The sequence below is a fragment of the Callorhinchus milii genome, unplaced genomic scaffold, assembly GCF_018977255.1.
Source record: "Callorhinchus milii isolate IMCB2004 unplaced genomic scaffold, IMCB_Cmil_1.0 Scaffold3, whole genome shotgun sequence".
In the NCBI taxonomy this organism is placed as follows: Eukaryota; Metazoa; Chordata; class Chondrichthyes; order Chimaeriformes; family Callorhinchidae; genus Callorhinchus; species Callorhinchus milii.
Genome location: NW_024704744.1, coordinates 71,926,289 through 71,951,705, shown reverse-complemented (window position 1 = coordinate 71,951,705; position 25,417 = coordinate 71,926,289). Strand labels below are relative to the sequence as shown.

The 25,417-nt window shown below is 42.4% G+C and overlaps 1 protein-coding gene across 1 annotated transcript; it reads right to left on the bottom strand.

Moving 5' to 3' along the window:
- Positions 1-213: 213 nt before the first annotated feature.
- LOC103179202 (acyl-CoA synthetase short chain family member 1) lies at positions 214-25,417 on the bottom strand. The gene is made up of 14 exons (XM_007894341.2): positions 24,992-25,417; positions 21,484-21,580; positions 20,713-20,912; positions 20,209-20,384; positions 18,881-19,033; positions 18,396-18,543; positions 17,767-17,904; positions 16,367-16,459; positions 10,789-10,901; positions 8,121-8,247; positions 6,229-6,356; positions 1,964-2,027; positions 1,183-1,304; positions 214-529 (listed from the first exon to the last, which is right to left on the bottom strand). The coding sequence occupies exons 1-14, from the start codon at positions 25,389-25,391 to the stop codon at positions 347-349; spliced, it is 2,142 nt and encodes a 713-aa protein (XP_007892532.1). The 5' UTR covers positions 25,392-25,417; the 3' UTR covers positions 214-346.

Below are 25,417 nucleotides of genomic sequence, written 5' to 3'. Positions count from 1 at the left end.
GGCACTGTACTCCAGTCGATGTCTTCAGGAGAAGATCAGGCAGGAAATTGAGGGAGGGTGAAAAAATGAATACAGCTCGAGAATCAATTCTAAGGTTAGAACTGGTCCAACTGGACTGAATCTGAATGCAACATTGACACACATGGAACTCTCACTCCGGTTTAAATACTCTTAAGCATGGTGATAAGTTCTGGCATATATCAGACATTGGGCTGATCAAAAATAATCTTTTTATATTAAATACAATGCTAAGCATTAAGAGAGTACAGAGTGCTAATGTGTCAGGTAATACTAGGCAACATGATCGATAGAGCTACACACACCCCAATTTATTGGCTGGTTCAACTCAATGTTCTTTAAATATTTTATAAGCTTCAACGATCTCTTTGATCACCATGGGATCATCCAAGGTGCTCAGGTCCCCCATGCTGCTCAGGTCCTCCTGGTTGGTTAGGTGATCTGTAACTATTTTCTTCAACACTCGCCGCATGATCTTCCCGGATCGGGTTTTGGGAAGTCGTTTGACAATCTGAAATTAGGACAAGAGTTACACAGACAGCTCCACCGTTGTTGCTCACCAATTTTCAGCCTGCCTGAGAGGGTGGGAATGATTTAAATAATAATGTGGTCATTTAATCCAGGATTATTTGTGGGACACTGCTGTGTGCAATTGGCTGCCTCGTTTTACTCACAAAATATACAGTCAATTCACTTTACAGTATATTCTGTGAAGCACTTTGAGACATCTCGAAGACATGATAATGCGTTATATCAAATGCAAGGATTATTATTATTTAAGGAGCAACTGGAAGTTTTGATATTCTGTTTCTTGGACACAAAGTGCAGGAAAATCAGAGTACTGTACTTCATGGGTTACCGAATTTTGTAAACTGGAAGACTTCTTACAACTTGCATTATTTAATTCAACCCCAAACAACCCAATTTTCAATCACACCCTGCTTAAAGTCAAGATATGTCATCCTTTTTCTATAGCCAATGCCACCTTATGTTGTGGTGGTGAAAGCACCTTCATTTTCAGGTGATTATTTGAGGCAGGAATAACATGCAACAAAAATAACGACCAATTATGAATCCAACAAACGGAGGATGATATCTTTCCTGGTAATAAGTGAAGCATGTTTGACTGTGTTACAGCTGCACCTAAAAGCCACCAGAACTCACCAGAATTTGATCAGGAACAGCATACTTTGCTATTTTAGCTGCCACAATAGATTTGAGATCTTCAACAATGGCCGGTTCTGTCTTGGAAATGGTGTCCTTTAGAACCACAAAGGCAAACGCACCTGAAAGAAAATACAGAAGAGACAGGTCAGGGCAGGGACGTGTATCTTTGGATGGATGGATGGATGGACGGACGGACGGACGGATGGATGGATAAAAATCAATCAACGCTGTATCGGAAACTAGACTGCAGCATGTTTTGCACAGGTTCTACCCCGATTTGTATTAACAATCCAAGAGAAAAGAGCAGCGAATCACTAGAGACACCAAGTGGTCCCAACACTGCATTGGCTCTTTGCAGAGCTGAACGATGAGATCAGATCACAATCCAGAAGAGGGCAGCCAAATAAGCTATGTTTCTGTCAGATTTCCCATTTTTTCTCATTATGAAGAGAGCAGCCAAAAAAGCTATGTTTCTGTCAGATTTCCTATTTTTTCTCATTATGAGGTGTAATACTCAGAGATTTCTAACAGGATTCTTTAGTAAGTATACTGGTCAATTTCCAATTGAGCTAATATACTGTTTATTTTTAGCCCAAGAGTTTAAGTCAACATGACTACATGATGACAACACGCAGCCCTGTCTCCAAACATGCCACAAGAGTACCAGCTTCCAGAGTAAGAACCATAACTTATTGGATTATAATTGAACCTGGAATCAGATGTGAATGGTATTTATGGGTTTAAAAATAAATGTCCTCTTCCTGCTGCTGACACCCACCTTCTCCTTTAATGTGGTGAGGACAGCCAACGACCGCAGTTTCTGGAACATCAGGATGCTCGTCCTGAAGACAAATCAGCAGAAATGTGTTGTCACAATCAGCCACTCGACTGCTTAAGGCAATCCCCGCCAAATTTCCCATCACTTACTGACCACTAACACGCAACAAATGCGATATTTCATAACATGTTTACTGTAATATCATTTCGAATCTGTTATACAATGTTTCATTTTTCACCCCGCATTCGTTACGTTACAATTTGATCATAAAATATCTGTAGTGTTAGCAAACAAGACATGATAAAGCGATATGAGACATTATTGCCCTATATGAAAGGTGCTATATAATTGCTATCATTGGTGAATCCCACAGTGTTGTACACCATAAAACAGTGATTTTATTTTGCACTGATTTGTTGGTATTAACGGTGACAGCAAAATATGTTTTGTTCATGAGAAAATAAACAAGTTGTATATTTTGACGTTATTTTAGTGTATTGGTAGGTTTGCTTAAATATAATTCATTCATTATGTGTAACATGTGTTAAATGTTCATATTGATATACTTACCAGATTAAACATGTATAATGTCTACAATTCTAGAAAATAACAGCTTGATTGTCACTTTCACCACCCCTTTACCTGGTCAGTTCATTAACCCTGTCAGGAAAATGGTTTGCCTGATGACGTGCAGAGTAGTAATGTTCTGTCAATGTGCTGTGAGTAATGGGGTGAATCATTGGAAGCACTGCTCTGTTTCTCAATTTCAACTTGATCTTGAGGTTTGCTTGTAATAGTGCTGAGTAGAGCAACCGGTCCTCACAATGCTGATTCTTACAAACTTCCCTTCTCCTCTCCCACACAACTGGTCTTGACGCCTCAGTGTATTGTGTATTGAGATTGTATTGATTTGCTACAAACACATAGTCACTACTCTTGACAGCAATTATCCGTGAAGAGCTTTGAGATGTTTTCGTGTTATAGGCATTATATCAATTACAACGATTTTCATTATTTTCGGTTCTATTTTTGACTTAAGCTTTCTTTGACTTAAGGCTTAAGCTTTCCAAATTCAACACTCCCACTGAGGAGTCAAGTCCAGTTGTGTGGGAGAGGAGAAGGGAAGTTTGTAAGAATCAGCATTTGTGATGACCGGTTGCTCTACTCAGCACTATTACAAACAAATCTCAAGATCGGGTTAAAATTGAGAAACAGAGCAGTACTTCCAATGATTCACCCCATTACTCACAGCACATTGACTGAACATTACTACTGTGCACATCATCAGGCAAACCATTTTCCTGACAGGGTTAATGAACCGACCAGGTAAAGGGGTAGTGAAAGTGACAATCAAGCTGTATTTTCCACTTCCTCTTCGACCATGCCATCGGCCACCCCCCTTCCCCTCCCCTCCCTTACCCCCCCCAACCTCAGCTCGGGTCTGAAATGCTGTACTCTGTCCAGCGCCTTGTGACGTCCTCCCGACGTGAAAGGGCTATACAAATGTAATCTTGTTGCTGTTGTTGTACTAACCTCTGGAGCTCCTTCCCTCGACTTCTCCACCTTGTCCCTTCTCTATCTGTCTTCAAATGCTGCCTTAAAACCTACTCCTTCAACCAAGCCTATAGTCACCTCCCTTGTTCCCCTGTCTTCCATCTCCCTCTGGGACCCTGCCACTGTAAATCACTCCCTCCAAATCACTATTCTATATGAAGGTGCTCTATAAATGAAAGTTGTTGTTATTTCCCTATTTGTAGTGTTACTACTGTCTCCCTTATGAAAAGTGGAGTCTTATCATTAAAATGCTGTAGAAAGCACTAGAGACAATAAGAGTGACTTTTTACCACTGGTGATGAAAAGGAAGATCCAGGTCATGTTACCCAACTTAAAATGTAAATGTTACCAAAATACTTTCTCCTGCAGTTTTCTGGTTACCCAGGGGTGTGGCTGTAGAGCAGACAGTCCTCCACACAAGAGCTGCACAGGCAGGAAAAAGGATAAGAAATAGAACAGAGTGAGAAACAGAAAGAGCAAAGGGTTGTGAAAAGAGGGGGACTCTGGATCTGTGGTGTAGTTGATTAACACTGACCCTTGACTTCTTGGATTTGGGTTAAAATACAGCTCCGAGTCAGCAAAGATAGTTCAATTTGAAGTTGTTGCATTGTAAGCAATGAATGGTTCAAACAAAACTGATCAGAAAAATGTGGTGCTTTTCACAGGGTGTAAGCAGAGCACAAATATGATTGCATTCTTCAGCAAGGTGTTTGCAATGCCAGGAATGTAGCTGAAGTCGAATGAAAAGATACATTTGAGAAACTTGGTCAGTTGATAAACATAAATACTAGGTGCTTTATGACTTGGAAGGGTTGTTTTTTGATGACCTGGGCCAGTAGAAAAGTGCGGCCACAATTTTTTTCGCGAAATCCGCCATAAACAGCTCCCTCCACTAAAAACCAGTAACAAAATGAAGTTTACTCTGTGTCTCTCCTCTGTGTGTGTTTGTGAGTGTCTTTGTGTAAGTGTATCTGTATCTCTCCTCTGTGTGTGTTTGTGAGTGTCTTTGTGTAAGTGTATCTGTATCTCTCCTCTGTGTGTGTTTGTGAGTGTCTCTGTGTGAGTGTATCTGTTTCTCTCCTGTCTATATGTGCAAGTTGTGTATCTCTCTCTGTCTGTGAGTATGTGTGTCTCGCTGTCTGTGAGTATGTGTGTGTCTCTTTCTGTCTGTGAGTATGGGTGTCTGTCTGTGAGTATGGGTGTCTGTCTGTGAGTATGTGTGTGTCTCTCTGTGTCGGTGAGTGTGTGTCTCACTCTCTGTCTGTGAATGTGTGTCTCTCTGTGTCTGTGAGTGTGTATCTCTCTGTGTCTCTGTGCGGTGACGAGCCCTAAGAGCCAGGTGACCTCCTGTAGCCCCACAGTCAGGACGCTTGGTGAGCAATGCTTTTTTTNGCGGATCTCCAGGCCCTTCAGTCCAGCGCTGGTTTCCCCCGTCCCCTCCAACCCAGTTTTTATTAAAGAAAGCCTTAAATGTTTTTTTTGCAACAATCTAATATATATTATTTCTTTATGTTTAGTTTTTAATCAATAAAGTGAAAAAATGTAGGGGGGTTGGCAGTAAAACATACTTCAATAGCACCAATCAACTCGCTGCAATTCTTTTGCAATTTTTTAAAAAAATCCCTGCAATTTTCTCTTGGCCCTGCTGATGACTAAAAGATACAGTGATATACTGCGTTATTGTTGTATCCCTTTGTTATGAGTTAAGCAGTGGTACATCAGAGCTCAGATTTTCAAAGAATAATGAAATGCTGGGAAATGTGTTTGGACCGAGGGAAAGAAAGTGACTAAAATGAAGATAAAGCAAGGATTCTGGAGAAAAAGCCAGAAACAGTAAGACAGAGAACAACATGTCACAGACAATATAACTTAGCCAAACAGAGAGAAGAAACAACCTGTTTACTTCAATACATAGAGAATGATAACAAGGCTGACTGATTCCAGTGGCAGAAATGGAATCAAGACTTTTATATTGTACAGTAGACAACTTGCTTTGTGCATAGTACACAACAATTGCTTTTTCCCTCTGTTACCACTGTAACATTGCCTGACTCCGCCACTACCTCACCCCTCAGGCCACTGAAACACTTGTTCGTGCCTTCATCACCTCCAGGCTTGACTATGCAAACGCCCTGCTTGTCGGCCTTCCCAACTCCTCCCTCCACAGGCTACAGATAACCCAGAACTCTGCAGCCCGTGTCCTCTCCCACACCAAACTCCGTGACCCCATCTCCCCCATTCTCGCCCGACTTAATTGGCTTCCTAACCTCAGAGGATCCAGTTCAAGACTCTGGTCCTCAGCTACAAAGCCCGCCATGGCCTCACCCCACCGTACCTCTGTGACCTCCTAACCCCCTACTAACCCGCCCACTCCCTCCGCTCAGCCGCCTCTGGCCTGCTCCACGTCCCCCGACCCACTTGTCCCACCATTGGTGGGAGAGTCTTCAGTCACTCTGGAATTCCATCCCCCAATCACTCTGCTTTACCGCCTCCTTAGTCTCCTTCAAGTTCCACCTCAAGACCCTCCTCTTCGACCATGCCATCGGTCACCCCCCCTCCCCTCCCTTCTCCCCCCCGACCCCAGCTCGGGTCTGAAATCCTTTACACTGTCCAGCGCCTTGGCATATCCGCCCAACGTGAAAGGCGCTATACAAATGTAATCTTGTTTTTTATCCCATTGAAAACTGAGGTTACTCATGGAGTGGCCTTACCAGGGCACTTTCTATCTCAGCTGTCCCCAGTCTATGTCCACTGATGTTAATCACGTCATCCATGCGGCCAGTGATTTGGTAATAGCCATCCTTCGACCTGTATGCACCATCCCCCGTGAAGTAATAGCCTGAAAACAGATAGACAAAGATGTGACTGAATTGCCTGTCTACACCTTCAGTAATATGCTTTGCAATTACCATTGTTCCTCACTGCATCACACTCCTCAGCATCCCTGGTGCCAATTGAGTTGTTGATTGGTTAGGTGTAGCCTCAGATCCTGTCTGTGTTGCTCCCTATCATAATTTTGAAGATATGCCATCAGGTCTCAGTCTTAGTGAAAAAAGCCCTAACTTCTCAAGCTCTCTTCGTAACTGAAATCTTCCTCCATAGCAACATCCCAGTGAATTTATGCAGCACCTTATCTGTTTTTTATATATTCTTTCTATAATATAACAACTTGCATTTATATAGCACTCCATCATTCCACAGGGAAGAATCTCAGAGCACTAATAGGGTGCCCAAAACTACACAATAATATAACTATATAATAATAATAATCCTTACATTTGATATTGCACCTTATCATGTCATTGAGAAGTCTCAAAGCGCTTCACAGAATATACTGTAAAGTGGATTAACTGTATTTTGTGGGGAAAACACGGCAGCCAATTGTGCAATGTCCCACAAACAGTTGTGGATTGAGTGACCAAATTTATTTATTTTTTCTGGCACAAGTTCAACATAACCTCCCTGATTTTGCCTTCTAAGACTCTGGATATTAAAACAAGGATTTTTTAAAATTTTAACTGCCCTTTAACCCACTGTCTCTACCACATCCAGCACTCAAACTGATAAATTGTTTAATTGCTTGAATTTTGTCATAAAGAATAATTACTGTAGTCTTTTGTTAAGAGCAAGAATTTATTCTCAAGCTTGTGTTGTTTTTTTATGATGCACTTGAACTTTACTCTCTTGATTCATGGCATCTATAAAGCTATTGAACTGAACTCCTGCCTCCTAACATGAGTGTAGTTTTTTTCAGTCCTTGCTGAGTGCTAACTGAATAGTCAATTAGCACGAGGTCATGTGTATTCTCAGTTCTTATCCAGATCAAAAATCACCAAATCAATCATGTGTTCATCACCATATTGCCTTGTTTAAAAAATTGTGCATCTGGGGAAATAACTAATACAACAAAGTTTGTTTTATTTGCTATAAACTAAAAGTGGAAAATCCTTTTTACTTTACAGTAACCTTCAATTGATATTGAAATGCGATGTCACTGAATTAAACTGCATTTGACAACTTGAAAAATAAAAATATGATTCAACATTTGGTGATGTGAATGATGCCAGAGGAGTGGTGGACATTGTTAATGGTGCCCAAAGTGGAGAGATATAGGTTCAATGTCTCCACTTGCTCTTGAGTTCCTGATCTCAGCCTCTTTGCTTCGAGAAATTGCTAAGCACAGTTCAACTATCCGCACACTCTACCTCTTCTAAACACAGCAAAGGAAAACAACGACAACTTATGTAGCACCTTTCACCTCAGGAAACCATCTCAAAGTGTCTCACACAGAAAACCTATTGCTGTGTCTCCCCTGACAGCTGAGAAACACCACTGACAGGTTTCCCCCCTCAGCCACAACCATGCCTAGCACAAAGTGAACAGATCTCACTCCAGCTCCTGATATTTCCCATACCCTCCCACTCCACCCCACCATCACTTCCCACGGGTGAGGGTAACAGAAAAGAGAGGGAAAGTCACTGACTATCAACTTGCTCCCAACTCAAGCAAATATAGTCAATGCTTTCACAGCAATCCAGAGCTTGTTACTGCAGGAGGTTTATTTGGAAACATTTTCCCAAATTCTATATTGTTCCAGACTTACCTGGAAACCTTTTGAAGTATGAATTTAGGTATTTCTGATGATCCCCATAGATGGTTCTTGCAATGCCAGGCCAAGACTGTGCAATACACAGGGCACCAGATGTATCATTCTCATCCATACGTCCACCCTGCACAGGAAGGGACATTGGTAACTAGAGTTGATTAAAGCTCATCAGGTAAAGGAACCACTCACGAGGATACAAGGACATCTGCCTGTTATCGTCATTAGTCAAAATACATTGGTATAAATCAAATTAATCCAGTCTATCAGGATTAGTTGACAGTTTTGACATCTGTTCTATGGAAACAGCAAAAGACTCAACTGGTGACGTTATGATTATGTGGCAATTAAGATGGATGCACTTCCCCTTTAAGAGAAGTGAAAAGAAAAAGTGGCGAATGTAAATGTAGGTCACATTGATACCAAAGACAAACTCAAACAACTACTCTTTATTTTACAACAGCTCTAGTAACCTCAGTTCCCATAGCTGTTTGAACAAAAGAACAAAAGACAGGCACCTCTCTCCGTTTAATGACTGATCATGACAAGGAACAGCATTATTGCATTAACATGTGTAACCATTTACTCCCCTAGCGTTGCCAGTCAGTAAAGGAAGATACATCAACATTTTTAAATAATCCTTGCATTTTGAGACTGGACCTTTCAAGTTGAGAGACCATCTCCAAGCATTTCACAGGATATACTGTAAGGTGTAGTGATTGTATATTTTGGAGGCAAACTAAGCAGACAATATGCGCGCAGCAGTGTTCTACAAAGAGCCATGAAGTGAATGATCAGTTTTGTTTATCAAGAGTTCTTGGGAGTTCAGGTGGCTCTAGGGTTCCTGTACTGAGAAAAGGAGTGTAAAAACATGAAGGAGTTAGTGCCAATGCTCTATCTATCATCACTGGATAAGTGAACATCACAACAAAGTCTTTACACAATGATGTCAAGACATTTGCATGCATGGTGAACATTCTTTGAGAAAGACAGACCCCAGAGTCCATAACAAAACTGAATCACTCTGACTTGTGGGACTCCGGAGACCCCAACAAATGCACAATCAAAATAGTCTTGGCCACTTCCTTTTTCAGGCCATATCTTAGAACCATTCTTATCTATTTGTTAATGATTTGTTAGAAGCAATACAAAATATAAAATAAAACCGTTTATTTAGATCATGACTGTATGTGAGACATTGCTGTGTATAAATTGGGTGTCACATTTGCCTACAAAATACACAATACCTGTATTTTACAGTAAATCCTGTGAAGCATTTTGATTCATCCTCCCAATGTGAAATGCTTTATCAAACTCAAGGATTATTATTACTATAATTATTTGCAATCACTGAACAGATGGACTGAGGCTACTTCCTATTTTCAAATGTACAGGCACAAATATACATATACAGTATATATACATGATTTATTCAGATCTATGGAATGGTTTATCACCGGTTTCCCAGTATCCTTTCAGTCTCCAGAATGATCTCAATCAATTCCTGCATATATTTTAATAATTTGGCTAGAGATTCATCCAAACTTCTACTCCCTCATGGACTGTCAGTATTGATATATTTCTAATCTGCGACCTGAGAAAATGCAGAAGCAAACAGCATGTCCAGAGCTAAAGCCATGTGAGATTTATCTCTTCTAATATAATCTAGGGAGCTAGTGTTTGAGCCAACTTTCAGGCATGTTGATGTTTGCAAGGCTGTTGGGGCTTCACATTTCAAACATTAATCCCCAATCAAGAGACCTTCCAGATAACTACACAAAGTGTTCAGGAAAGCAGAGCAAGTTGCTTCACATAAATATGTAGGTTTAAAGCACCTGTTATGTTTCTAACTGCCCTGACAAAAATAAACCCATGTAGTAATAACACTAGACCAAGTGGGAGCTTCACAGTTTATTCTTATCCCCAACGCAGAAACACAAGGCACTGTGGAAAAGGAACAGCTGGAGAGTGTGCAATGTGCACAGTCAATATATGTGAATTATTCCATCACTTTCACTTGTAAGTCAATCTGTACTGCAGCGTGAAACCAGTATTTTCTTAGTTTCCCCAATTTTCCACCACTGGTGAACTTCCCTCCCCCGCCACCCACCCTGCTCATTATCCTCCTCTGTCAAGATACTAGGAAACTAGGACCATGCACCTCTCCATGAAAACTATTTGTGACATTTTTCACTTCTACGAGTGAGTTAGAATGGGCCCATGTATGACAAGCTTCCCTTTCTTCGGACACAACAAATATTAGAAACCTCTGCTTCACAAAACCTGTATTGTGATTGAAAGGGAAATGGCGGGAAATCAATATTTCAAAGAAAAATGATGTCTCTTTCATGGTTAAATCCTGTTTCCTGACTTATATTCCCCTCCTAATCCAAATTTACCTGGAACTTCAAATTAATTGGATGTTGTTACATTACTGAACATTGCATAACATTGCACCACATTGCTATTTATCATTGCTGGCAATGATTAGCTGCCTGTTTGCTTATATAATAATATTCCCAATTTCATGTCTAATCAATTATATCTCATAAACAATTTGAGATATTTATAGTACAATAAAAGTAGCTATATAAATTTAAGTTGTATTATTGTATTTTCATCATCACCTATTTATTCCAATGATTCCTTAAACCCTAGTTAGACTCACCTTCTCATTCATTAGAACAGGTTTGATGCCAAACATAGGTCTCATAGGCATAGCTGGCAGAATTTCTGCTCCTTTCTTTGAAGGTCGTGGGGCGATACACACTCCACCCGTCTCTATTGATAAAGGCAAAGTAAGATGTAATAACCATAATATTCTTTGCATTTTGATATAGCGCCTAATCACCTCACCAAGATGCCTCAAAGTACTTTGCAGGATTTACTGTAAAGTCTAGTGGCTGTGTATTTGTAGGCAAATGTGGTAGCTACAATGGTGTCCCACAAATAGTCATGAAGTGAATGACCAGTGTTTATCTGAGGGATTGTTGACCAGGACAGGAGAGACTCCCTTCTCTTTTCAAGTAGTGTCATGGGATCTTTTATTGTCCAAAAGCCAAAGTGTGTAAAAAAAACACTGGGGAGATTGTAATTGGCTCTGTAATGTTTTTTTGCGCTTCCCAAGCAACCAGCCCTACTTTCTGTCGCCATCTACCTTGTGATCCAGATATGCATTAAAAGATCATATGCCCCCATTTCGAAGATGAGTAGGGAGTTTCTTCTGGTTGTCCTGGCTATTTTCCTTCCCTCACCCAAATTGGGATTATTGCAAATTCGACCTCAGTGTGGAGAGGTGGTGCCCACAATGATGGTGAGCTTTGTGGAAGGAGAGGGCTTGATGACCTGAATTTTCTTCTTGGGTTCCATGCGTTCTGTTTTTTCTTACTAAGCCATCAAGCAACAAAAACACAGAACTGCAAACAAATGCCACAAGGGCCATTTGGAGAGGGGAAAAAATCAGAATTTTGAAGTATTTTCCACTTTACAATTTAGTTTAGTTTAAGACCAAAAGAAAGCCTGGGTTGAGGAAAAGATCATTCATTCCATTGGGTCTGCATATTCCATGGACTGTACTAAGTTCCCCCGAACCCATTCTATCTCCCAGAGGAAGGTTTTGCAATAGATACTCCCCAATCCCCCAAAACAATCAAGGTAAAATTCCAGATTATTCATCCAACCCCACATCTGCAATGTGCAATCCTGGTCTGCTTCCCCCCATCTGCCAGCAGCACATAAACCTAGAAACAGGAGGAGGACATTCATTCCCTCTAGACTGTTCCACTATTCTGTAAGATCATGGCTGATCTGTACCTTGTCCAATTACCTGCCCTAAATACCCTAACCTAACAAATATCTATCCAACATCTACAGACTTCTGGGGGAGAGAGTTCCAGATTTCCACTATCCTTTGGCTGAAAAATGTCACTCCTAAATGGCACAGCTCTAATTTTAAGATTATGCCCCCTTTTCTGGATTCCCCCACCAGAGGAAATAGTTTCTCTGTATCTACCCTATTGAATCCTTTTATTGTTTAAAAAATCTGAATCAAAACACAGCTCAACCTTCTCAACTCAAGAGAATAGAGACCAAGTTTATGCAACCTGTCCTGACAATTTTTTTATTTATTTCCTTTAGGCCCATAACTGAACACAGACACAGTACTCCAGGTAGAGTCTGACCAAGGATTGACATAGTTGAAGCATCATTTCCTCTCCTTTATAATCAAGGCTCCTTCAGATAAAGGCCAACATTCCAGTAGCTTTTTTGATAACGTTTTGGACCTGTGAGCTTGTTTTTAGTGATTTGCTAATCCCTTTGCGCTTCCACAGTTCTTAGTTTCTTTCCATTTAGAAAATATTCTATTTTGGGGGATCCATAGGGGACAATCTCACATTTCCCTGCATTGAATTTCATCAACCACTGCGTGTCTTGTGTCATTTTCCATTGAAGTCTGAAAAATGTGGCAACATTTCCTGCTTTACAGTAAAACAACATTACACACAAAGCACATTGCCAATGACAAAATTATAACTGTTATTTTCACAAGAGAGTCCAACTGCAATTAAGAATTTTTAGTTTAGTCTATCTTATATTTTGCGGTTGATGATATCTTGATAATAATGATGCAAATACTTCTATGATCCTGGCTTGTATAAATTTCCAGTACTGCTAGTACAACAACAACAACTTGCAATTATATAGCGCCCTCCACACAGGGTAGCGTCTCAGAGCGCTTAACAATAACGGAGCCTGACTCCGAGCCAGTCAAGCGGAGGCGCCGAGTGGTGGAATGAGGAGTGAGGACATCGGAGAAGTAGGGAGATCAGAGAGTGAAGGGATTCGAACACAAGTGGGAGGATCTTGAAGTCGATGGCCAGAACTGGTGAGATGTGGGTATGGAGTTTGGTTCGGGTAAGAATGCGGGCGGCAGAGTTCTGAATGAGCTGGATCTTTTGAATAGGGGAGCTGGGGAGCCCGCGAGGAGTGCGTTTGAGTTCTCCAGGCGGGAGGTGACAAACAGAGAAACCATTTGCCGAGATAAAATGGAGGCAGTTGCCTAAGTAGGACTTGAACCATGCAAGTGCGGTTTCACTAAGGTGGATGGGGGAGGAGAGGTGGTGGAGGAGGATGGCGTGGTCGACTGCGTCGAACGTGGCAGAGAGATTCAGGAGGACAAGGAGGCGCACCCTGGTCACAGATAGAGAGGACGTCGTTAGTAAATATGAAATACAATTTGTGGATGTATTTTTGAGGTTTGCTACCACCATTTCTTATTTTAGTGCATTTCCTATGCCTTTTTCGGCGAGGGTAATATGCTCGCATAATAAAAGCCTTTGTAGTGTTGAATTTAAATCATTCCTGGATTGAGGAATGTACACGTCTCCCTGAAGCAAGTGGCTCCAATGTTCCACTGGCAACTGGCCATAGCACATTATCAGTGCCAGGATCTCAGCTAGGAACAAAGGGTCAGACCTCTTGCCATTAAAATAGATTTTTTGGTTTTTCTGGCTGTCCTTTGGGTTCGATTAATGTTAATCTGCTCTTCGAGTCTGAATAAACGTTAGATGTGACACTGTGGCACCAGCCACCTTCCCCAATTCTGGCCTTCACCAATGCTCATTTGGGAAAGCCATGAGGAGAAATAACAAACTAACCTTTTTCTGTCCACATCTGCTATTAAATAACGGTAAAAGATCCTGCACCAATATTCCCAAGAAGAGAAGGGAGTCTTCCCTATCTACCCTGGCTTGTATCCCGCCCTCATTCAAATTCAATCCCCGAACAATTCAGAATAATTGAACTGAATCGAAATATCTCATTGGTTCTGTGGGACTTTGCTGATCCAAATTAACTGTCTAAATAACAGTTCATTTCAAATTATTCTCATTTTGCAAAGAGCTTTGAGATGTTCTTTTACAATGAAAGACACAGTATGAATGAAGTTTGTTGTACCATAATCTTAAACAGATTCATGACATCTTTGAGACTAACAGGCAGAACTCAATGTTGCCATGTCTGAAATCTGTGCATATTGAGTTTTAATGATGAATAACAACAACAACAACTTGGATTTATATAGCACCCTCCACACCGGACGGCGTCTCAGAGCGCTTCACAGTAACGGATCCCAGGGCCAAGCCAGGGGGAGGGGGAGGAAGGTGACCAAAGGGCAGTCGAAAAGAAAGGTCTTCAGCAGAGACCTGAAAATAGGAAGGGAAGGAGCGAGGCAAAAGGAGTGAGGAAGGGAGTTCCAGAGCCTCGGGGCATAGTGGCTGAAGGCACGGCTGCCGAGGGTGGAGTGGAGGACTCGGGGGACCATGAGGAGGTCAGACCTGCAGGAACGAAGGCAACGGGTACTGTTTTGAGGAGAGAGGAGGTCAGAGAGGTAGGGGGGTGCAGAGGAGTGGAGGGATTTGAAGACAAGGGTGAGGATCTTGAAGTCGATCCTCTCTGGGACAGGCAGCCAGTGCAGTCTGGCAAGGACTGGGGTAATCGGGGAGCGGAGTTTGGTGCAGGTGAGAATGCGGGCGGCAGAGTTTTGAATGATTTGGATTTTATGGATGGTAGTGAATGGGAGACCGGCGAGGAGGGCATTAGAGTAGTCCAGCTGAGAGGTGAAAAGGGCATGGACCAGGGTTTCAGCGGCTTTTGGGGAGAGGTATTGGCGGAGATGGGCAATGCGTCAGAGGTGGAAGAAAGCGGTGCTGGTGAGGTACCGGATATGGGGGAGGAAGGATAATTGGGGGTTGAACATGATGCCAAGTTTGCGTACGGGTTTGGAGAGTTTTAGGGGGAGGTCAGGTAGGTGGAGGAGGTAAGAGCCGTGAGATTTTAGACGTTGACGAGAATCAAAGAGTATGACTTCCGTCTTGTCAACGTTCAGCTGAAGGAAATTTGCACTCATCCAGCCCCTGAGGTCTGACAGGCAGTGCTGACAGAACATCAGGGGATTGGGGGTCACAAAGAGAGGTGGAAAAATAGAGTTGGGTGTCGTCTGCATACATGTGGAAGTGTACCCCATGTCTGCGGATAACATCCCCAAGGGGGAGCATGTAGATCAGAAAGAGCAGGGGGCCAAGGATGGATCCTTGGGGTACCCGCAGGTAACCGGGTGAGAGCAGGAGGAGAAGCCATTTGTGCAGATATACTGCTGGCAGTTTGTGAAGTAGGACTCGAACCAGGCGAGTGCGGTCCCACTGAGTTGGATGACGGAGGAAAGGTGGTGGAGGAGGATGACGTGATCGATTCTGTCGAACGCGGCAGAGAGGTCCAGGAGGACAAGGAGGCAGAGGGAGCCCTGGTCACAGATAGAGAGGATGTCGTTTGTGATGTTCATAAGCGCAGTCTCTGTACTGTGGGCAGGGCGGAAACCGGACTGGAGGGGTTCGAAGAGAGAGTGGGAGGAGAGGTGTGCGCGAAATTGATTGAAACAATAAGGACTTTTGCGAGGAAGAGCAGGTTAGAAATAGGGCTGGGTTTTGAGGGATCTAGGGAAGGTTTTTTGAGGAGGGGGTGATGACAGCAGTTTTGAGGGAGGCAGGGACTGATCCGGAGGAGAGGGACTGGTTGATGATGTCAGCCAGAAGTGGCAGAGGAGGAGGAGCTGGGTGACCAGCAAGTTGGTGGGAAGGGGGTCAAGGCAGCAGGTGGTGGGTTTCATGGAGGTGATGGTGGGTGTGAGGGAGGAGGGAGAGATGGGGAATGTAGAATGGGGGTGGTGGTAGGAGCAGATGATGGGAAGAGTGAGAGGGACAGAGAGGGTGTGGTGGTGGGTGACAAGAGGCAGGTGGATGAGGCTGCCTGGCGGATGTTAAGTATTTTAGATGAAAAGAAGTCCATGACCTCCTTGCACTCGGCATTTGATACGAAAATTGAGGAGGCCTGAGTGGGGGCACGGAAGAGGTAATGGGTGGTGGAAAAAAGGATTTTAATGTTGTGTTTAGCCTCCAAGATGATGTTGGAGTGGAAGGCCATTTCAAAGAACGATGGTAGCTGTGGGGATGCTCGAGCCATAGTGGCGGTGAACTGTCAGGCCAGTTTTCCACCATCTGCGCTCAAGCAGACGGGTTTGGGTTTTTTGGCGGCAGAGATGGTTGTGGTACCTGGGGGAGTTTCGACTTTCAATAGTGAAGGTTGGATGGGGCATTAATCAGCTCACTGATAACCCTCAAAGTGTATGTTTCAGCAAGTATGGCTTGAGCTGCTCCTGTCTTAATTTCTAAACATATCACAGTGGTTCTCACCCGTTTGCCACCAGGTATCTATGAGGGTGCATCGTTCTCCTCCCACCACCTTCCAGTACCACTGCCAGGCATCATAGTTAATAGGTTCTCCAACTGCAAGAATAAAAGGACTGGTTAAATCAAGGTGCCCTTAAATGCATTGTCTAAGAATAATAATAATAATAATCCTTGCATTTGATATAGCGCTTTTCACGTCGGGAGGACGTCCCAAAGCGCTTCACAGAACACACTTTAAAGTTAATTGACTGTATATTTGTGGGCGAACGCGGCAGCCAATTGCGCACAGCAAGTGAGTTTCCCAGGCTTACAGTACACATTCCCCCTTCCCAATATCAATGCTATTATTTTAAGTTGGGAGGAATAGTCTAACACATGAAAATATTCATGGATCCCATCAATATCACAACCTCATCCCATCCCACGACTCCCATCAATCGCTACTTTCCTCTCTATGTTCTAGACATCACGTTGAGACTGGTGAAGAGCATCTCTGGGGAGGGGAACAGTGACAATCTCAGGTGAAGCCACTTAATAAGTCAAAACTTGTATTTCAAAGTTTGACTGAACTCTGATCTGCGGGTTACTATGGATATATGTATAACCAACTAGGGAATAATTGTTTGCAGTAACTCGAGACAAATAAGATGCTGGGGTGAATCAGCAGAGGGTTAATGTCCAAATCACAGTGTTATTGGTATAATAATCTTGACATTTGATATCACGCCTTTCACTTAGGGAGCTCATCTCAAAGCACTTCACAGGATTTATTTTAAAGCGAAGGTGACAGTATTTGTAGGCGAACACGCCATCCAATTTGAGCGCCGAAATGTTCAACAAACCACCATAAAGTTAATGCCCAATTTTTCCCGAAGGATTGTTGGCCAGGATACAAGGAGATATTCCCTTTTTGAATAGTTCCCTGGGATCTTTTACATCCACCTGAATAAGCAGATGGGAGCTCAGTTTAATGTCTCAACCAAATGACAGCAGCTCTGAAAATGCAGTGCCTTGGGACATCCTCCTGACGTGAAAGGCGCTTTACAAGTGTAATTTTATTGTTGTTGTTGTTGTTGTTGTCGCCCAGCCTGCACAGGAATATCAGTTTAAACCATACAAGTTCAAAGGCCTGAAGTGGGGCTTGAACCCACAACGTTCTGATTCAGAAGAGAGAGACAGAGGGAATAGAGCCAGGCTGACACCCCATACTGGGATTAAAATGCATAGATGACAACATGAGTCATTAATTGTTGTTCAGAGCTCAAAAAAAACAACTCCCTGTAACCAGCGTGCGTCATGTCGGCTCACGAAAGCTTCTTCCTCCATGTGGCTCACCGAGAGAATGGAAGCACTGGAAGCTAACACCTAAGGGAATAGATAATGTAAAAACTGCAGAAGCTTACCAGTGCCCAGAACCTTCAGGGATGATCGGTCATACTTCGTCACCCAGCTGTCTCCATACTTTAGCAGCAGGCGGATGGCAGTTGGAGCACCATAAAACTGATTGATTCTTAACCGTTCAACAGTCTCCCAATATCTACCTGATTAAACAAAACATAATAGAGGTGCAGTACAGTAATGCTAGGCTTTTGCCTCCCAGAGCTGGATTAATGCCAATCCAGTTACTAGCATGAGAATGCTTGACATTTACAATATACTTTACAACACATCGATATATTGGAAAGTTAATTTCTGAAGATTATCCTTTTTTTTCATTTTGATAATCATTTATAACAATAATTCTTGTTATTGGTTCAGGAGCAGGACCTCTGTAGTCCTATTCTAAATCCACAATTGAAAATTCACCACAGATGAATTTTGCTTAGTAATTCCTAGTGAATCGTTCTTCTTTTAGGGTTCACAACTGTAGTGTGGTTGTACAAGAGGTAACGTTATAGGACAGTGGTTCTAAGGGATGGGGTGGCGTATGGGAAATATTGTAAGTTTTTCAGTTTTCCTGTTAATGTACTAATTGCAATAACAGCATAAACTTCTGTGTCTTAATTTTCTATGTAATATCTCACTTGCTCACCTGGATGTGGGTAGACTGGAGTACTTTCAAACAGTACAGAGGTACCACCGTTGCAGAGAGGACCATAGACCACGTAACTGTGTCCTGTAATCCATCCAATATCGGCCACACAGCCAAAAACATCACCTTGCTGGTATTCAAACACATACTGAAAGAAAACAACTTATGTTACACGTTGGGAGCAAATAACTAGCAATAAAACTGACCCTAGCCAGAAGTTGATCCCAGTTTAACATTTCATCTGAAGTACAACACCTCTTTACAACCCCAGTATTGCATTGGAGTGTCAGGTGAGCTCAACATTCTGACATGGTGTTGCTTGAACCCACAACTGTCTGACTCAGAGGCAAAAGTGCTACAATACAATATAAATTTACATACAAATTTACTTGTATATAGTGTCTTTCACTTCAGGAGGAAGTCCCCTCCGGCCCGTGAAAGCAATCCAGGATACTGTTAAGAAAAAAAATTCTGTTCTAGGCTACCTTGTGGGTAATAGATGTGTACAGCAGATAGCCAGCCTGTGTGTGCACCAGGCCCTTGGGCTGTCCTGTACTTCCAGAGGTGTACAGCATGAAGAGCATGTCTTCACTGTCCATGGGCTCAGGATCACAAACTGCCTCCTCCTTCTTCATCTCCTGTAAAACAGCCAACACACAAGTCACCTCTCAAGCTTTGTCTTGCTGCTGATGTTTAAGAAGCTTCCTGACTTCACTTGTATATTTATGGGTAACAATTACCGTTCCAGAGAGTGAGGAGCACATTGCCTGCCAATGGCTTGTACTTGCCCCAGTTTCGAGTCAGGTTGGCTTGAGCCTGAGTCAAATTATGGATTTGGTTGTGATACATCCACCTTATTAATAATCATTGTATTTGGATTAGGATTATCCATTTTTTTCTTTCATTTTTATAATAATTTATAACAATAATTCTTGTTATTGGTTCAGGAGCAGGACCTCTGTAGTCCTACTCTAAATCCATAATCTACAATTATGGCATCAAAAGGTTTCAAAGGACTTTCACTAAATTTTTCTGTAAAGTATAGTGACCATGTATTCGCCCACAATATACAGAATCATTCCAATTTACAATATATCCTGTAAAATGTTTTGGGATGTCCTCCTGACGTGAAAGGCGCTATACCAAATGTAAGGGTTGTGATTATTATTTGTAGGCAAACATTCTATGTGGTCTATTATAACTCGTGTTTATTTGAGTCATTTGACCAAGCTGTCAGGACTCCTTTCAAGAGCAGCCAAAGTTGTGGGGTGAAAGAAGCTACAAATAAACACCTCAAAACAATCACATTGAATGAAGCACTATATACATCACTATCCAAGTTGTTGTATCCAAATGCAAGTTGTTCTATCTAATAATATGGTGAGGAAGTACAAGAGGGGAAATATACAGTGGAAAAGAAATCTCCTGTCTTCATTTATTATACCGTTGTTTGTTCTAGTTTATTCCATATAATACTTGAACCTAACAATAATAATCCTTATATTTAATATAGCGCCTTATCATGTTATTGAGAAGTCTCAAAGTGCTTCAAAGGATATATTGTGAAGGATATATTTGATATACAATCATGCCTTATCACATCAAAACATCTCAAGGATCTTTGCACAATTAGTTACTTTGAAGTGCAAGGATTGTCATCTTGAATAATATCACAATGATCCCTTCTACTGCTACATACCGGTGCCCATCCCCTATAGTTGCTAGCCTCACCTCATTTCCTCCCAGTAGTGTTATCAGATGCTATTACGTGATTTAAGTTTAAACAGCAAGTATAATTTTAAATATTACTTACCTCTTCAAGGGGTATGTCAATGTCATTCATCTGAACCTTGTTTTCTGTTCTCTGCTCTACAAAGACACGTTTCACTGTTGGACACATCTTTACTGCCTCATCTACAGTTTTCTTCAGCTCAATAATGCGACCGCCTCTGACACTTTGATTACAGGTGATGATTGTCTTGCATTGTGCTGGATAATGAAGACAAATAGAATGATACACTGCTGCAAAACAGATCAATATTTCAACCCTGCTGATTTCCTGCAGGTGGGTTTGGAGCATTTCATGGAATGCAAAGCCTTCAAGAGTAGCCCTAGTTGTAGGAGAAACAACATCTCATCTGAACTCAGGTGCTCTGGCAATACAGCACTCCCCGAGCACTGCATTGGAGAGTCAGCCTAGACTATGAGCTCAAGTCTTAACACAGGGCTTAATAATACTCTGATGGAAAATCTATTGAAATGTATAATAAATAAACGTTCTAGGGAATCCTCTAAATAAAACACCTTGTTCACATACCGTCATTGATTCTTGTAGACAACGCTTGACTGCTGAACCCAGCAAAGATCACTGAGTGAATAGCACCGATTCTGGCACAAGCAAGCATGGCAGCCACTGCCACAGGGGACACGGGCATGTATATAGCAACTGTGTCCCCCTTCTGCACACCATGTCGCTTCAAGGTGTTGGCAATACGGCACGTAGTTTCCAGAAGTTCCCTACAAAAGAGAGTATTCCTTTTTTAACTATAGACCTGCTCGCAGCTGTAAATGAAATTAAGTCCATCATTGGACATTTCAATCAAGAAACCTTAGCCCTTTTTCTCCGTATTCTTACCTCATTTAGTAGCTCCTGCTTTTCTAGTAGTAACAGTGATGAATTCAGTGCATCCGAATGTAAGTCATTGAGATGTCTCAAAGCACTTCATTGGATTTACTTTAAAATGTAATGACGGTGTGTTTTGTAAGGAAATGCAAGAGCCAATTGTGCCCACCAATGTCCCACAAACAGCCAAGGAATGAACGATCAATATTATTTGGGGGATTGTTGGCCAGCACACCGGGAGAAACTCCCTTCTCTTTTCGAATAGTGGGATCTTTAACGTCCTCCTGAACAGGCAGACAGAACAGACAGAACCTTGGCTGACGTCTCATCGAAGCACAGCACCTCCCCAAAGCACTGTGTTGGAGTGAAAAAAATTCCCAACATTGAGGCCAAACTTGACTTTCACATCAGAGCCTTGTGCAGATATAGTCAAGCGTGTGGATATGGACATTGTGAAGATTGTACCTGTATGTGATCCTCAACTCAGTCCCTGGTTCATCCCGTTCCCAGATCAAAGCCACTCTGTTGGGGGAGTCCTTTACATGTCGATCCAAGCAGTTCACTGTGAACAAATAAACGTAAATACTGAAGGTTTAATGATAACCTTTGAAGAAAGATATCATTTAATGCCAATGCAGTGATTATCAATTGTAGTGACTGTTTTTGAAAGCAATCACAGCAACCATTTCTGCCAACAAGATTTGACATATAGCCTGTGCCACACATTACCATTCATATCCAACTATCCTCTGCATGCCATTCAGAGATGATCTATAAAGATTGATTAAATAAGGTAGGGCTCTTTAGCCTTGAACAAGCTATCTCAAATTGGATTTTATAGATGTATGATTCAAAAAGTAAACTCAGCACAATGCTTTCAGTTACAGCAAGAAGGCGAAGGCACAGGTTTAAGGATGCAAAGGACACTTTCAGGACAGACACTAGGAAGTATTTATTTACAGAGGGTAAATAATTTCAAGAATGGGCCAGGACCCATATAAGCTGGTTGTTGCAATGGGAGGACCAGAGGACTATACCCTAGCACGTCCCTATCTCTCAAACCTACCATTACAGTACAATACAAAATTACACTTATATAGTACCTTTCTCCTCAGGAGTACCATTACCCCACTCCCATCACTCAGCCAGCTCCAGTCTTCTTCACATGCCTCAACCCTTCCAGTCCACCAACAGTGACTGTGCTTTCAACCACTGTGCTCAAAACTCTGGAAGACCCTGTATCAATCCTTTCGCCTTGCCACCTCTTTGCCCGGCTACAGATCGCACCTTAAGATATTTCCTTTCCATCATTCTCCCTGTCTTAATGCCAAGCTCCACCATTGTTAATTGTTCTGAGATGCTATTCTGTGTGAAGTGCATGATATAAACGCAAGTGGTTGTGTTGTTGTTGTTGTTGTACTCTGAAAGGCTGAGATCAAAAGATCTACGGACCCTTCTTCATCCAAAGTATTATATTTCAGAGGTACACATCCAGTGTCAAGTACCAGGCTTGCAGGACATAATTGTTTAATTCAGGCCTTCATGTAAGAGAAGCTGACTTTGGGGTGGAGAGTGATAGTGAAATCAATCTTTCAACTCTCAAACACATAGCCTTTGATAACCACAAATCCACCTTGCTGCTTCTTCCCAAATATCACAACTTACATTCATATCCAACTAGAGATCTGGGGGAGAAATGTCACCTGGGTCTAGGCTTTTGTATCCTCTATATGCCTTGCAGTAAAAATAAAATGAATCAACTGATATGATTTCCTAAAACATTAATATGCTGCTGCAATGTAATGGTGAAATCAATGTGGGAAATGTACTCAATACATCTGAGCCATAAAGGTAAAGACCGAAACGACTTGGGGAAATATTCAGTGTTATAATAATAAAGCAACAAATACGGGAAGCCGTGTTTTGCTCAGGAAAAATCTTACCCTACCTGTGATGTCATTTACCACTGTAATGAATTTCTCTTGCTCCATTTGATATAGCGCCTTATCACATCTGCGAGATGTCTCAAAGCGTTCAGAGAATATACCATAAAGTAAATTGACTGTATATTTTATGGGCAAAACAAAATGATGTGTTAATTAACTAAGATGAAGTTAAACCACATTCTCCCAGAATGGCACTGAAACTCTATAGGCTACAACGGCAGCATTAAAATCTTCAGACCAGTTTTGCCGAAGTTGGCGTGGGTGAAATATTCGCACTCAAAACCAAACTCAATTGGAAACTGTGTAACTAAAATACAGTAGGTGACAGATACAGTAGGGCAGCAGTGAGGTATTATAATTGGCACTGCATAAATATCAGCCACTCCCAATTGTCATCCTTTGAGCATTACTAGAAAGCAAAGGAGAGAGCCTACACGCCAAACCAGCTACCTGCCCCGAACGGCGTTCCCTGGGAGCTGAAGTCCAGCCGCCGCTTCCACAGCAATGGGCTCAACATGCACGAGAACTACACTATCATGCATGCCCTCCATACAGTGGCCACATTTGAGAAACACTGACATAGAATCTACAGCACCTAAACAGGTCATTTGGTGTTTATATGCCACATGAGCTTCCGCCTATCTTAATTCCCCCTCCCTACCTCCATATCCATCTATTCCCTTTCTCTCCCATGCATGCACAAAATATTTACCTACAAAAATACCTGCATTAAAGCCAATCCTGTGAAAGCACTTTGAGTTGTCCAAGCTGCTCTGTCACATTCAGGAGTGATTACAACATCTCCCTGCAACTTTACTGAAATAGATTGCGCAGTTTATTAAACACTTTTTCCTACACTCTGCGACCACAATGACTAATGTTTGTCTTCATGGCAACAACTTCTGTTAAAGAAGCAGCCACCGATTTTTATGCCAAAAAAAAGTTCCGCCAAACTTTTTTTGGGCTTTCACCAAGAGTACATCATTTTCGCCAAGATTACATAAATGCTTTAACTATGTGCTATAACACAATTTACGTCAGCTGGTCAAACTTGTTCGTAAATGAATGGTGTGTTGCCAAACACTACTATTACTTTCTCCTGCAGATACACGCCCTGTACAGCCAGACAGATCATGTTCATCCTTATGTAGTCTTGTTCTTTTCGTTGTTGTGTTTCAGCCCTTCCCTGACTTCCTGGCGGGTAAGATAAAATAAAATAAAAGAATAAAACCTTCGGATCAGCTCTGCTCCAAACGGGAGGTGGGATAGGACGCTGGTTTGTTTTTAAATGGAAGATATTTCATCAAAAATAGTTGCGCTAATATATATAATAATAATAATAATCCTTGGATTTGATATAGCGCTTTTCACGTCGGGAGGACGTCCCAAAGCGCTTCACAGAACACACTGTAAAGTGAATTGACTGTATATTTGTGGGCGAACGCGGCAGCCAATTGCGCACAGCAATGTCCCACAAACAGTCGTAGATTGAAAATGACCAATTTATTAATGTTTTTGGTTTTGGAGGGATTATTATTAGGCTCTGTGTGGAGTAAGGAAACTTGCCCAAAGTTTCGCCCTCTGCCTGGAATTGAACCCAGGTCTCTCGCTTGCAAAGCGAGTGCTCTCCACCACTGAACTACAGGACTCACACACATCATTTACGCTGAAATATACTGTTTTTAAGTTTCAACTTCATAGTCACCGGCTTGGAAACAAAAGTCTTGTTTTTTTTGAAGCCCTTAAGATTTTTAGTTTCGTTTCTCAAGTGTGACCTTCTGTGTTGCAATAAGTCCTTTTGCCTTTTGCAAGAGTAGCAAAGTTCCAGTTTACAGTAAAAAAAAATTTGATACGATGGGACACTATGACCAGAAAGATTATTGATCAGTGTAGTGTAGTGTGTGAGAGAGAGAGAGGGAGGGAGAGGGAGAGGGAGAAGGAGAGGGAGAGATGCTTCCCTTCACTTTGAGTGGCACAGTGCAGATGACCTGCCACGTCGCTGTGATGGGGATCGGAAAGTTTCGTACCTGACACATTGAGTTGTCCGCCCAGAAACCAAGAGGTCGAGCCTTTCCCGAAGTCGCTGTCCTGGACCCGCTCGAAGGGTTTGGTCCAGTGCAGCCTCTCCCGGGCCAGAGCGCCCCAGAACCTCTCAGGATCTCTGATGGCGAAGTCCAGTAGATCCGAGTAGGACCTGACCCCGGGGAAGGAGGCTGCCTCGGGCATGTAAGAGGCGATGCCCGGGGCTGCAGGTGTGCCCTGGAGCCCCCTCACCTGCTGATACCCTCTCCGGGCGGCGCAGGTCCTCGTCCTCGCTACAGTCCTCGGGTTGGCGCGGGGAGTGGGAGTGGGGAGAAGGAGGAGGAGGTGGTGGTGGTGGTGGTGGTGCTGGAGGGAGATGCGGAGCAGTTTGGCGCTGGTTGCCATGTCCCCCCCTGTGCGGCTGTGCCGCC

Excerpts from the sequence above, each read along its gene's own strand:
- LOC103179202 (XM_007894341.2), bottom strand. The coding sequence starts at position 25,391 with ATGGCAACCAGCGCCAAACTGCTCCGCATCTCCCTCCAGCACCACCAC. Across the intron at positions 17,905-18,395 it reads TCCAGTCTACCCACATCCAG|GTAGATATTGGGAGACTGTT; the intron begins GTGAGCAAGTGA and ends TTGTTTAATCAG. Across the intron at positions 530-1,182 it reads CTGTTCCTGATCAAATTCTG|ATTGTCAAACGACTTCCCAA; the intron begins GTGAGTTCTGGT and ends TCCTAATTTCAG.